A 13,505-nucleotide genomic window follows, 5' to 3' on the forward strand; every position below is an offset into this window, starting at 1 on the left:
GGATCAAAAAGATATATGTACCCAAAAATGATACCAATAGAAACTACAGCTCTTACTGCAAAAAATGAGGTTCCATACAGCTGCATTGGTGAAAAAATTTAAATGTTATGGATTTTAGTATATGGTGATGCAAAATATGATTTATTTTTAACACAAAAGGGATTTTATGCTGAAAAAGTAGTAAAACATAAAAAAAACTATATAAATTTGGTATCGCCATAACCGTATCAACCCACATAATAAAATAATCATACAAAATTTACCGTAAGAGGAACCCCATAAAAATGAAAAACAATGACAGAATTGCCATATTTGCTCACTTCACCTCCACAAAAAATGGTATAAAAGTAATCAGAAAGACATGTAGACAAAAAGGATACCAATAAAAACTACAGCCCGTCCTGCAAAAAACAAGCCCTCACACAGCTACATTGGTGACAAAATAATAATGTTATGGGCCCTAAACTAATTTCAGCAGATTACATGTTAGAAAATCCAGATGCCGCTCCTTCCCTTCTGAATGCTGCCGTGCCTCCAAACAGCGGTTTATGACCACATATACGGGTGTTCCCGTATTCTGAAAAAAATAAAAATAAATTGTAGGGTGCATTTTCTCCTGTTTCCTATTGTGAAAATGAAAAATTGGGGCTAAAGCAACTTTATATTAAAAATAACAGTTCATTTTTCATTTTTACAGCCATGTGTTTCTAAAATTTTATGAAACGCTTGTTGGGTCAATGCATTCACTTCACCCCTAGAATTAGTCATTGAGGAGTGTAGTTTACAAAATAGGGTCACTTTTTGGGGTTTTCTTTCTAGAGGTACCTCAGGGTCTCTTCAAATGTGACGTGGCACCTGAAAACCATACCAGCAAGATCTGCCCTCCGTTAACAATATGGTGCTCCCTTCCCTCTGCACCCTGCCATGCGCCCATACTGCAGGCTACGACCACATATGGGGTGTTTCTGTAAACTGCAGAATTATGGTAATAAATATTGAGGTTTCTTTGACTGTTAACCCTTGCCGTGTCACAGGAAAATTGGATTTAAATGGAAAATATGAACAAAATTTTTTTAAAATTTCCCCTCCAATTTGCTTTAATTCTTGTGGAACAACTAAAGGGTTAATAAAGTTTGTAAAATCAGTTTTGAATAACTTGAGGGGTGTACAGTCGTGGCCAAAAGTTTTGAGAATGACACAAATATTATTTTTCGCAAAGTTTGCTGCTAAACTGCTTTTAGATCTTTGTTTCAGTTGTTTCTGTGATGTAGTGAAATATAATTACACGCACTTCATACGTTTCAAAGGCTTTTATCGACAATTACATGACATTTATGCAAAGAAGTCAGTATTTGCAGTGTTGGCCCTTCTTTTTCAGGACCTCTGCAATTCGACTGGGCATGCTCTCAATCAACTTCTGGGCCAATTTCTGACTGATAGCAACCCATTCTTTCATAATCACTTCTTGGAGTTTGTCAGAATTAGTGGGGTTTTGTTTGTCCATCCGCCTCTTGAGGATTGACCACAAGTTTCCAGGCCATGGACCCAAAATGTCAAAGTTTTGGTCCCCAAGCCACTTAGTTATCACTTTTGCTCATGGCACGGTGCTCCATCGTGCTGGAAAATGCATTGTTCTTCACCAAACTGTTGTTGGATTGTTGGAAGTTGCTGTTGGAGGGTGTTTTGGTACCATTCTTTATTCATGGCTGTGTTTTTGGGCAAAATTGTGAGTGAGCCCACTCCCTTGGATGAGAAGCAACCCCACACATGAATGGACTCAGGATGCTTTACTGTTGGCATGACACAGGACTGATGGTAGCGCTCACCTTTTCTTCTCCGGACAAGCCTTTTTCCAGATGCCCCAAACAATCGGAAAGAGGCTTCATCGGAGAACATGACTTTGCCCCAGTCCTCAGCAGTCCATTCACCATACTTTCTGCAGAAGATCAATCTGTCCCTGATGTTTTTTTGGAAAGAAGTGGCTTCTTTGCTGCCCTTCTTGACACCAGGCCATCTTCCAAAAGTCTTCGCCTCACTGTGCGTGCAGATGCGCTCACACCTGCCTGCTGTCATTCCTGAGCAAGCTCTGCACTGGTGGCACTCCAATCCCGCAGCTGAATCCTTTTTAGGAGACGATCCTGGTGCTTGCTGGACTTTCTTGGATGCCCTGAAGCCTTCTTAACAAGAATTGAACCTCTTTCCTTGAAGTTCTTGATGATCCTATAAATTGTTGATTGAGGTGCAATCTTAGTAGCCACAATATCCTTGCCTGTGAAGCCATTTTTATGCAACGCAATGATGGCTGCACGCGTTTCTTTGCAGGTTACCATGGTTAACAATGGAAGAACAATGATTTCAGGCATCACCCTCCTTTTAACATGTCAAGTCTGCCATTTTAACCCAATCAGCCTGACATAATGATCTCCAGCCTTGTGCTCGTCAACATTCTCACCTGAGTTAACAAGACGATTACTGAAATGATCTCAGTAGGTCCTTTAATGACAGCAATGAAATGCAGTGGAAAGGTTTTTTTGGGATTAAGTTAATTTTCATGACAAAGAAGAACTATGCAATTCATCTGATCACTCTTCATAACATTCTGGAGTATATGCAAATTGCTATTATAAAAACTTAAGCAGCAACTTTTCCAATTTCCAATATTTATGTAATTCTCAAAACTTTTGGCCACGACTGTAGTTTCTAAAATTGGGTTATTTATGGGTGGTTTCTACTATGTACGTCCCACAAAGTGACTCCATAACTGAACTGGTCCTTAAAGTGTGTTTTTAGAAAATTTTGCTTCTAAAGCCTTCTAACTTCCTGAAAAAATAAAATGACATTTACAAAATGATGCCAACATAAAGTAGACATATGGGGAATGTAAAGTAATAACTATTTTATGAGGTATCACTATCCGTCTAAAAAGCAGAGAAATTCTAATTTGGAAAATTAGCAGCAAATTTTAGATTTTTTTTATGCATAAAGGTAAAACGTGTAAACTCCAATTCACCACTAATATGAAGTACAATGTGTCACGAAAAAACAATCTCGGAATGGCTTGGATAAGTAAGTGTTCCAAAGTTAATACCAGATAAACTGACACGTCAGATTCAAAAAATGGGGCTCCGATATTTGGTCCAAACTGGCTGTCGCTTGAAGGGGTTAAATGGAACATTTTGTTACCTCTAACTTTGTGTTACATTTTTAGCTACATGATGAAAAAGTGATGGCAGAAACCAGAACATTTATTACAGTACTTGGAGAGAAAACAGTTGCAATAATTAAAGACACTGCAATGGCATTATTACATAAGGTGAGAAAAGATGATGTTCATAATACATTTTTGTACCGAGAAGTGGCACAACCATCATACATCGGTCACCACAAAATGCGGTGTAATCCACAGGCAGGAGACGCTGAGCAGAATATGTAAAAAAAAAAATCAGCAAAACTTGTAAGGGCCCTTTCACATTTGCGTTCTTTTCTTCCGGCATAGAGTTCCGTCGTCGGGGCTCTATGCCGGAAGAATCCTGATCAGTTTTATCCTAATGCATTCTGAATGGAGAGAAATCCGTTCAGGATGCATCAGGATGTCTTCAGTTCCGGAACGGAACGTTTTTTGGCCGGAGAAAATACCGCAGCATGCTGCGCTTTTTGCTCCGGCCAAAAATCCTGAACACTTGCCGCAAGGCCAGATCCGGAATTAATGCCCATTGAAAGGCATTAATCCGGATCTGGCCTTAAGCTAAACGTCGTTTCGGCGCATTACCGGATCCGACGTTTAGCTTTTTCTGAATGGTTACCATGGCTGCAAGGACGCTAAAGTCCTGTTTGCCATGGTAAAGTGTAGCGGGGGAGCAGTATACTTACCGTCCGTGCGGCTCCCGGGGCTCCTTAGAGTGACGTCATTCTGGAGCGCCCCGGGAGCCGCACGGACTGTAAGTATACCGCTCCCCCGCTCCTACTATGGCAGCCAGGACTTTAATAGCGTCCTGGCTGCCATAGTAACACTGAACGCATTTTGAAGACGGATCCGTCTTCAAATGCTTTCAGTACACTTGCGTTTTTCCGGATCCGGCGGGTAATTCCGGCAAGTGGAGTACACGCCGGATCCGGACAACGCAAGTGTGAAAGAGCCCTAATTTGTACATTTAAACCTTTGCTGTTTCTGAACCTAACACCACCCCCCTGTACAGCTATCAGTGACTGACGGCTATCTCCAGTGGCGTAACTAGAACTAACTCAAAAATTTTGAGTTCTCTTTAACCTAAAACATTAATGGCAACAAATTAAAAGGAATGTCATGTATTTTTATTTTAGTTTTTGCTAATTAGAGAAGAAATAATGGAGAGATTTCCCATTGAAAATGCGCCAGTTTATTTGGTGCAATTTGTGTCAAAAACTGGCATACATGCTTTTCACCACAGTTATCAAGTATTTGACACTTTTTTGTAACCTTTTTAAGCCTCCTTCAAAAAGGGACATAGGCTTATCAGAAAGTAGATATGAATTATAGTATAAGGAGGCATGGCTCAATTGCATCTCCTTCCACCAAAATTTTGGTGCATTTTTGGAGTAAAAGTTTAAGGATGCTACAGATGATTTTTTATTTTTTTTAGAAGGGCCAGAATAAATTTAAAAAATAAGCCCTACTCTCCTCACTGATCTTCTGTCGTTCCGACACTGCAGCAGCTCCTGATGCTCCTTACTTTCTGGATCCACTCATGTACTGCTGGGACTGGGCTGCAGCCGCTAATTGGCTGAGCAGGCATTTCCATTTCGTTGAACAGAGGTGGTCAGCAGCGACACTGCAGCATTAAACTGGAAATGCAAATAATGCTTATTTCTCGCCCAGTTTCCTTGGGGGACACAGAAGACCTTGGGTATAGCTCATCTCCATAGGAGGCGTGACACTAAGTGAAAGCTGTTAAGCCCCTCCTCCACAGCTATACCCTCAGCCTGGAGAGAGAGACTGCCAGTTTTTTGCTTAGTGTCCAAGGAGGCAAGACACTCCCTGCTCTGCAGGGCTGGTTTCTCCTTGTTTAAATTTTAGTTTTTTACTTTTTTCTTTTCCTTTTGTTCCAGATCATCAGGGATAACAGAGACGCACTAGACCTCTCTGTTCTCCCGGGGTTGAGCTGCGCCAGTGCCGGTCACCCGCACTGCTGCCTCCCCCACAGAAGACAAGGTGGATCAGGGCAGCCCAGCTCCCCTACATCCCGCCAGCGCAAGGGTCGCCCGCACGCCAAGTCCCTCTTCCAGCGTCCTGCCACTACGGTGCCAGTAGCTGAAGGGGCGACCCTGCTGGAATGGACCGAGGGTGAAGACGGCTGTGGTAAGAGATTGGCTTCTCCAGCCCTACGTCCCCCACCCCCCCACCCTGGTCTCCTGCATGCCTGACCCCCATATTGGGCCTCTAGTCCCCTGCTGGATCTATGCTGGCCCCTGGGGTGCCGCAGAGCGGCAATCTCCTTCTGGGCCCCTGACTCCTCCGGCCGGCGGGGTGGGCTCCCGCGGCCGGCTTTGGGCTTGACTTCTAGGCCCAGCAGGCCCCGGCCGACCGTCGGTGTCGGTCGGTGGGGCTCCGCAAATTTTGGCCCAGGCTTCGCGGCCTGCTGGGCCGCAATTCCGACCGGCCCGCAGGGTGGGCACCCGCGGCCGGTTTGATGCGCCACTCCGCCTCAGGTCCCGGCGGTACATACCGGGCGCCGCAAATTTAGTCCCCGGCTTCACGGCCTACTAGGCCGCAAAATTCCGGCCTCTGGTGGAGGGGGCGGGAACTTCTCCAGGCGCGAATTTTTCCCGCCGGGAGGTTCCTCCGCCCCCAGGGGATCGCAGCGCCGCCCTCCAGGCCGGATCCATGTTAACCCTTTGGGTACAGGCCGGATCCCTATGGGCCTGTATGGCTGGCCCCCCTTTTTTCCTTTTTCCTGACTATCTGTGCCCCTATATGGTGGCCCCCTTTAGCCTCAGAGAGGCTGTGTTTTTAATAAAAAAAAAAAAAAAGAAATAATAATAAATACATATATATATATATATATATATATATATATATATATATATATATATATAATAATAACAGATTTCTTTTGGACTGCGCAGGACGCTGCAGCCTCATCAGTAGTGCTGCATGTCTGAATGCCCTCTTTCCACAGGCGGCATAGTGTTGCGCTCCCAACCTGCGTCGCTGCTAGGGCATTTCCCCTTTTAGGCGGTTTTCCTGCCCTCTTCCAGGATACGGCGCTGGCCAAGTGCATGCGGCCCTTCCGTAGGCAGCATTCATCATCTCTTCAGTTATGGTGCCTGCCATGTGCATCCCCCCCCCCTCCTAGGCGGGATACTGCACTCTCCCTGGCTGCCGGCTGGCCATGTGCATGACCCCCTTTTAGGCGGAATACTGCACCTTCACCGGATACGGTGCTGGCCATGTGCACGACCCCCTTCCATAGGCGGAATGCTGCACTCTCTATGGATTTGCTGCCGGCCAGGTGCACGACCCCCTTGTCTAGCCGGAACGCTGCACTCTCGCTGGATTCACTGCCGGCCATGTGCGTCACCCCCTTCCATGGGCGGAACGCAGCGCTCTCACTGGATTCGTTGTCGGCCATGCGCGTGACCCCCTTCCATGGGCGGAAGACAGCGCTCTCACTGGATTTGTTGCCGATCATGTGCATGACCCCCCTTTTTAGGCGGAATACTGCACTCTCACCGGATACGGTACTGGCTATGTGCACGACCCCCTTCCTTAGGCGGAACGCTGCACTCTCTCTGATGGGCTATGATGTACTTATGTACTATGTTACTATGCTGCACTCTCACTGGTTTCGCTGCCAGCCATAGGCATGACTCAGGCAGCATACATACATCCCTCTGTCTGTGGTTGTTTTCTCGCAGGTACGTTACTGGCCATGTGCATGTACCTCATACATGGCGGGGTGCTTGCACTCTCGCTGGATCCGCTGTCGGCCATATGCATGACCCCTCTTCCGTGGGCGGTGTACGCACTCTCGCTGGATTCGCTGCCTGCCATGGGCATGCCTTCCTTCCTCAGGTGACATACACACATTCTCACTGACTGTGTTTGTCTCTCACCAGTACGTTGCTGGCCATGTGTATGACTCCCATACATGGCGGGTGCACGCACTCTCCCTGGATGAGATGCTGGCCATGTGCATTACCCCCCCTTTTTTTCTGGGCGGCATGCTACACTCTCACCGGATACCTTGCTGGCCATGAGCATGGCCCTCTAACATGGGTGGAACGCTTGCACTCCCATTGGATACGGTGCTGGCCTTGTGCGTGACCACCCCACATTCCATGGGCAGAATTTGGCACGCTCATGAGATTCACGGCTGTCCTTGTATGGCTGTGCTGGACTTGTACATGTCCCCCTTCATTGGCAGAGTAGTTGCACTCTCGCTAAGTCAGTGTTGGGTGTATTATTGCACACTCACTTAATGCTAGGATAACCCTGTGCATGTTCCCCTTTCACTAGGTGGACCTCCTGCGTTCCTGCTGGATTATATGGTATGTCCTGCTTCTCTGAAGTAGGTACGGCCTTAGGCATCACTCCCTTTTGGGACCGGCCTTTGCACTCTTGCCGACTGCAGTTTGCCAGATACAATTTCCCCCCTTTCGGGGCGGACTGCTTGCGTTCCATCGCATGCTATACTAGGCTTGTGCATAACTCCCTTGCAGGTTGCACTTTGCAATTACGTACATGCTGTGGCACTCTGTGGCGAGCCCCCTTTTTCGCTGAATTAACCTTTTTGCAGTGAGCGGACGTTCTTGTGCGTTGTTTGGGCCGTGTATGCCTTCTCCTCCTGTAGGTGGGTTGGCCTTCTCACTGCTTACGGGCTGCTCGTACGTATGCCTCATCTGCTTCCTGCGGCATACTTTTGTTTTCTTGGGATACGATGCTTGCCGCAAGCCTTGCACTCGTCTCTAAGGAGTTCATTCTGTCCACCTGACCCGGACGGGCTCTACTTGCTCTATGCTGCACGGAGCTGAGTGATACTCATTCATTTAGTTGGCCCTTCATCCCAGGGAGTGTTCGTGGTTCCTAGATGCGTGCCCATTCGTCCTTCCGTGGTATTTCTTTCCCTGCGCTAGTGGTCACATGGTCGAGAGTGCTGTTGTCTTGAGCGCCCCTCGAATTCTTCGTTGGCTCTGGCAGGACTGCGGTTCCCTTGCCTGCTCAAATTTCCTCCTCTTCGGATGTAGTGTGGTATGAGTCCTTCCTCTTGGCGCCTCTACGCTTCAGTCTGATCTGCTACCAAGTGCGGGCCGCTTTTCTCGGGAAGGTCACCCAAATTCTCTTGGGTGCTCGATTACCCAGGTCGGAGGACCTCCACCTTGGGTTCTTCAGGGTATTCGCCTTCTGCGAGGCGGTGAACCGGGCATCTCACAGTGTAGCAGGGTTCTGCTTTTGAGCTGTCCTATGGCTTCCCTGTTGCCCACTCCTCCGTTCGGTTGGAGGGTGTTATGCCGGCCTCTGTCTCGACTACCTTATCTCGCTGGCTCTGTTTGGCTCCCGCTCGGTACAGATCACTCCGATGTGGCTTCTGTCCCGCAGACTTCAGAGGCTGTTCCTTCACTGTCCTCCCCTCTGGGGAGAGCATGGTTGTTCATGTGGATGGTTCCGGTGTTCCTTTTGGCCTCGTACTGTCTCCCTTGTTCACACTGGCTGTATTGGCTGTGCCTATTTACCGAGTCTACCGCGTTCTGTCCTCCCGCTGAGTGCAGATTGCGTGGTCCATTCTAAGTCAATGGTCCTGCTGTAGACTTACCTTCTCGGTAACTTGGGGGGACTACCTTTCGGTCCAGATTGTCCTTTGATCTCCCACACCAGGACTGTAGAACATGGCTACATCAGCATGGACTTTAGCCTGTCTTGTCCTGGCATCTGGCGGATACTGGGCGGACCCTTTGGTTCCGTTCCGTCTGTCCTTCTGCTCCCCCACTCGGGTGGATACGGGATAACGTTGCTCGGGGGCCGACTGGACCAGTTTTGTCGACTTCTGCCCGTGTTACTGGTCTGCGCCTGATCACATTGGGTTTTCGCCCGCTTGCCAGGCGACTCCAGCGGGTTCGCTATTGTCCGCTCCTTGCTGTATTTTCGTCCAGGATCTGTCGTAAGACTTATGTTTTTTTTGTCTGGGGTTCTGTGGGAAGCTGTGCATTCCCCACTCTGACTTTTTCTCTCCCCATGGTTCTGTCTTTTTTCCAGTCCGGCCTGGACCTGGGACTGAGATTCCTTTACTTGAGGTGTCAAGTGTCAGCGCTGTTCTTCCTCTTCCAGCGTTCCCCGGCCCTCTGGGCCTGTCAAGACCTTCTTACTCGAAATGGCTCTTGGGTTCCTCTGTACTGTCCTTCGGTACCGCCCTGGGAACTACATACTGAGCTCTCGGCGCTCCAATCTTTTCCTTGGAGCCGTTACAGAAGTTCTCTCTACCCCGCCTGTCCTGTACGGTTGTGTTTCCGTATCAGTCGTGTCTCTGACGGGTGCCTGAATGGCCCCTTTTTTGTTCTGAGCCTTCTGTCTTTTCCCAGGACAGGGCTGTTTCTACATCCCGTTCCTTCCTTCTGAAGGTGGTATTGCCTTTCGCTTCAACACTTCACCGATTTGGACGTTGTTTGGGCCTTGCCGGTTTTACTTGGAGATCTCCGACTCTTGTCGACGTTCGGTCTCTTGGGTTTCCTAGAGGTCCGCGCTTAGAGTTGACGGACTCCAGGGTGGTTTTCCTCCGCTTTATCAGATTGGCTATTGCTGAGGTTACCGCACCGAGGGCAGGATTCTGCCTTTGCTGTCACCGTTCATTTCACCAGAGCGGTCGGTGCCTCCTGGGCAGGAGGCATTGGGCTTCAGCCATGCATTTGAGCAAGGCGGCCACAGGTCTTCCTTGCACGCTTTACAGAGTTCTACAGGGTGCATACTCTGGCTTCGGCGTATGCTGCTTTGGTCCGCCTGGGTCTGCAGGCGGCGGTTCCTTGATGCCTTCGGGTGCTTCGCCTTGGAGCTGTGGTCCCTCCCCTTTTGGACTGCTTTTGAACGTCCCAAGGTCTTCTGTGTCCCCCAAGGAAACTGGGCGAGAAAACGAGATTTTTGTATAACTTACCAGTAAAATCTCTTTCTCGCTCTTTCCTTGGGGGACACAGCACCCACCCATTCATTGTTTTTCTCTACACGGTTTCCGAGTTTGTGTTACCCGTTGGGTAGTTGGCTTGTTGGTTCCTTGTTGGACTTTGCCTTTTCTCACTGCTTGGACACGCAACTGGCAGTCTCTCTCTCCAGGCTGAGGGTATAGCTGTGGAGGAGGGGCTTAACAGCTTTCACTTAGTGTCACGCCTCCTATGGAGATGAGCTATACCCAAGGTCTTCTGTGTCCCCCAAGGAAAGAGCGAGAAAGAGATTTTACTGGTAAGTTATACAAAAATCTCGTTTTTTGTATTTTTAACCCCATTTAAGAAAAATCCATCCCCTTTGGCAACCTGTTTAAATCTCTTGCGTATTCTTTCTTCTGGAATTGGCCAGTGTGTAAATTGGAATATAAAAAAATTAATAAAAATTAATAATACCTGGTTTAAATAATGTTATTTTATGATGAGATATTACTTGAAATTAATTGCAGTAGCTTTATATTTAGGTCAATGATGATTCTAGTGCCTCTGTCATTACTAGAGGTGCTGTATGACTGCTTTTGTTGTGTATATTTTATTTATTCATTTGATTGAGACAGGTTTTCAATTGTCGAGTGGTGGATTGTAACCTTGCACTGGCGTACTGCTCTTTACTCCCCAAGAAAGAAGTGTTTGCAAAACTTTGGGATGTCATAAGCAACTCATGGCAAAATTACAACAAGATTTTGGTATGTTGATGATTACATGATATGCCCGTTGGGAAAGTTTTAAACTTGTGTATTTTTCTTTCAAAATAAAACATGATCTCTTTTGTAGGCTGTAGCAGTGGTTGGAGCCCAGCTTGCCTATGTGTATCATGAAAAAGAAGTATGGATCAAATTTCAGGAGCTAATTACTGATGCCAAGTGGGGAATCCAGCTCTGCAACATTGGAGTAAGTCAAATCTTAGGCACATACAGTATATTGGGCAGGTGATGTGTTCTCTGCAACATTATAATAAAAAGAACAGTTTATTTGAAGGGACTTGTGTGCCTCATGGCTGTTTTCACGTACTGGTTTCCATAATTATTTTTCTTCTTTAAAATGTTAATATGTGGACATTGATGTGAATGCTTATTTGGACTCAAAATACACACAGAACAAGAGGAAACCTCCGGACCACAGAACAGGAAGTCTTATCATGGTAACACCAGAAAATCTGTTTATCCTAGACTTGTAAATTCAGGTCCTGATAACCTGACATGGAAAGAAGCCATTTCTTTGATTAGTGGGGTGTTCATTTAATACTGCTTTGGCTTTTCCTTAAATAATAATAGCAAGGTGCATACTGTATAACAGAACAATTTATATAATGGAATTGTTAATGCGCAGTATCCTTCCTCTGATTACATTATATAGTAAGATCCTTTGGCAATAAAGAATATGTGTACCGTATTTTTCGCCCTCTAAGACAAACCTAGGTTTTAGAGGAGGACAATAAGAAAAAAAATATTTCTCGCCCATATTCATTGGGGGACACCGGAACCATGGGTATAGTTATGTCCTCTAGGAGGCGTTGACACTAGGTAGAAGCTGTTAGCCCCTCCCCTGGCAGCTATACCCCCTCCAGCCTGGAGAGAGAGCTTCAGTTTTTTCTAGTGTCAATAGGAGGCAAGACAAGGTGGACCAGGGCAGCCTCGCTCCCCTGCATCCCGCCGGTGGAAGCGTCACCCATCCAAGTCCCTCTTCCTGTGTCCTGCCACTACAGTGCCAGTAACTGAAGGGGTGATCCTGCTGGAGAAGAGGAAGGGTGAAGATGGCGGCAGGACAGATAAGTAATGCCTGCTCCCGGCCTTCGACCCCCCCTCCCTCCCTCCCCCCCAGAAGCGGCACTTTCTGGTCTTCTGCGTGACTCTACCGGCGGGGGATGATCTTTATTAGACATCTTTGAGCCTGCCATCTGCAGGGGTTCCACTGTGAACAGACGGAGTATATTCGGAAGGAGGGGGCGGGACCTATCTCGGGCGCGCCGATCCAGACGCATACCTCCCACTTACAGGACGGGCGGCGCTCCACATCGGTGGGCAGCCTGCTGGCGGAGCACCGTCGCAACTATACAGGCGCTGCGGCGGTTACGGATTCCCGCCACAGCGCTCAGGAAGCTCTTCTCAGGGGACATCCTCCTACGGCGGCGCTCGCTCCTGGCTCTGGTAGAAACTGTTGTCTCCTCTCCTTAGGTCACTTATGATCTCCCTCGGGTTTTTCTTCTCCTGGGGACATGCCGTCTGAAGGAGAGGTAGAGAATTAGAGAATTCTGATTTTGGACATGGATACGGTGAAGCCTTGCAAGTTGGCCTCCACTGTAGATAGCCTCATTGCTGCCATCCGTGACCGTGAAGGTGGCAGCAATCCCGTCCCCTGCGGGACCCTGAGCGGGCGGCCGCCTTCTCCCAGGCCATTCAGTCCCTCCTGGACCGAGGAGTCATCTCTCCTGTTCCCCCAGCAGAGAGGTTCGTGTGGTTCTACTCAAACCTTTTTTGTATTCCCCAAAAAGGAGGGCTCTGTGCGCCCAATCCTGGACCTCAAACTGCTGAACAGGTTCCTCCGTCTCCAGCGGTTTCAGATGGAATCCCTTTGTTCCGTAATTTGCTTCTTTAGAACGGGGGGAATTCCTTTCGGCTGTAGATATCAAGGACACATACCTTCACGTCCCGATCGCGCAGAGTCATCAGCGCTTCCTGAGGTTTGCAATTGGAGACTATCATTACCAGTTTGTCGCACTCCCGTTCGGGCTGTCGACTGCACCTCGGGTCTTCACATAAATTCTCTTCTCGCCCTGCTCCGTTCCCGAGGCATCTTCCTTATGCATTATCTGGACGACATCCTCATCAAGGGTCACTCTTTCGCTCAGGCGTCGAGCAACGTAAGATCACGCTGGAAGCCCTTGCACGTTTCGGGTGGCTGACTCATCTCTGACTCCCTCCAGGCAACTGGTCTTTCTGGGTATGCTTCTGGACACGGAAGCGGCACAAGTTCGCCTTCCTACAGACAAGTGACTAGCCTTACACCGCTCGGTGAGGGTTGTTCTCGACTGCAGGCTTCCGTCCATTCGCCTCTGCATGAAGACATTGGGGAAGATGGTCGCCTGTTTCAAGGCGATTCCCTTTGCACAGTTCCACTCTCGCACGTTCCAGAGAGCGATCCTGTCCTCCTGAAACAAATCATCTGAGATTCTGGACTGTCCCATCCGCCTCTCTCCTCTAGTGAGGTTGTCCCTCTGTTGGTGGCTGTCGGTTCCACTTCTGGGAAGGGCCTTCCTTCCAATATCCTGGACGTTTGTTCCCTCCCAGGAGAGTCCAAGGCACATGGTCTCGGTCGGAGTCCAA

The 13,505-nt window shown here is 48.1% G+C and overlaps 1 protein-coding gene across 1 annotated transcript in view; it reads left to right on the plus strand.

Annotated features, from left to right (window-relative positions):
* Positions 1-13,505, plus strand: part of KNTC1 (kinetochore associated 1) — a 265,358-nt gene that overhangs the window by 187,855 nt on the left and 63,998 nt on the right. The window contains exons 41-43 of the mRNA XM_040416167.1: positions 3,209-3,313; positions 10,740-10,868; positions 10,957-11,073. Of these exons, the coding sequence (XP_040272101.1) occupies positions 3,209-3,313; positions 10,740-10,868; positions 10,957-11,073 (351 nt within the window). The remainder of the gene's footprint in view (positions 1-3,208; positions 3,314-10,739; positions 10,869-10,956; positions 11,074-13,505) is intronic.

The sequence above is a fragment of the Bufo bufo genome, chromosome 2 (genome assembly GCF_905171765.1).
Source record: "Bufo bufo chromosome 2, aBufBuf1.1, whole genome shotgun sequence".
NCBI lineage: Eukaryota > Metazoa > Chordata > Amphibia > Anura > Bufonidae > Bufo > Bufo bufo.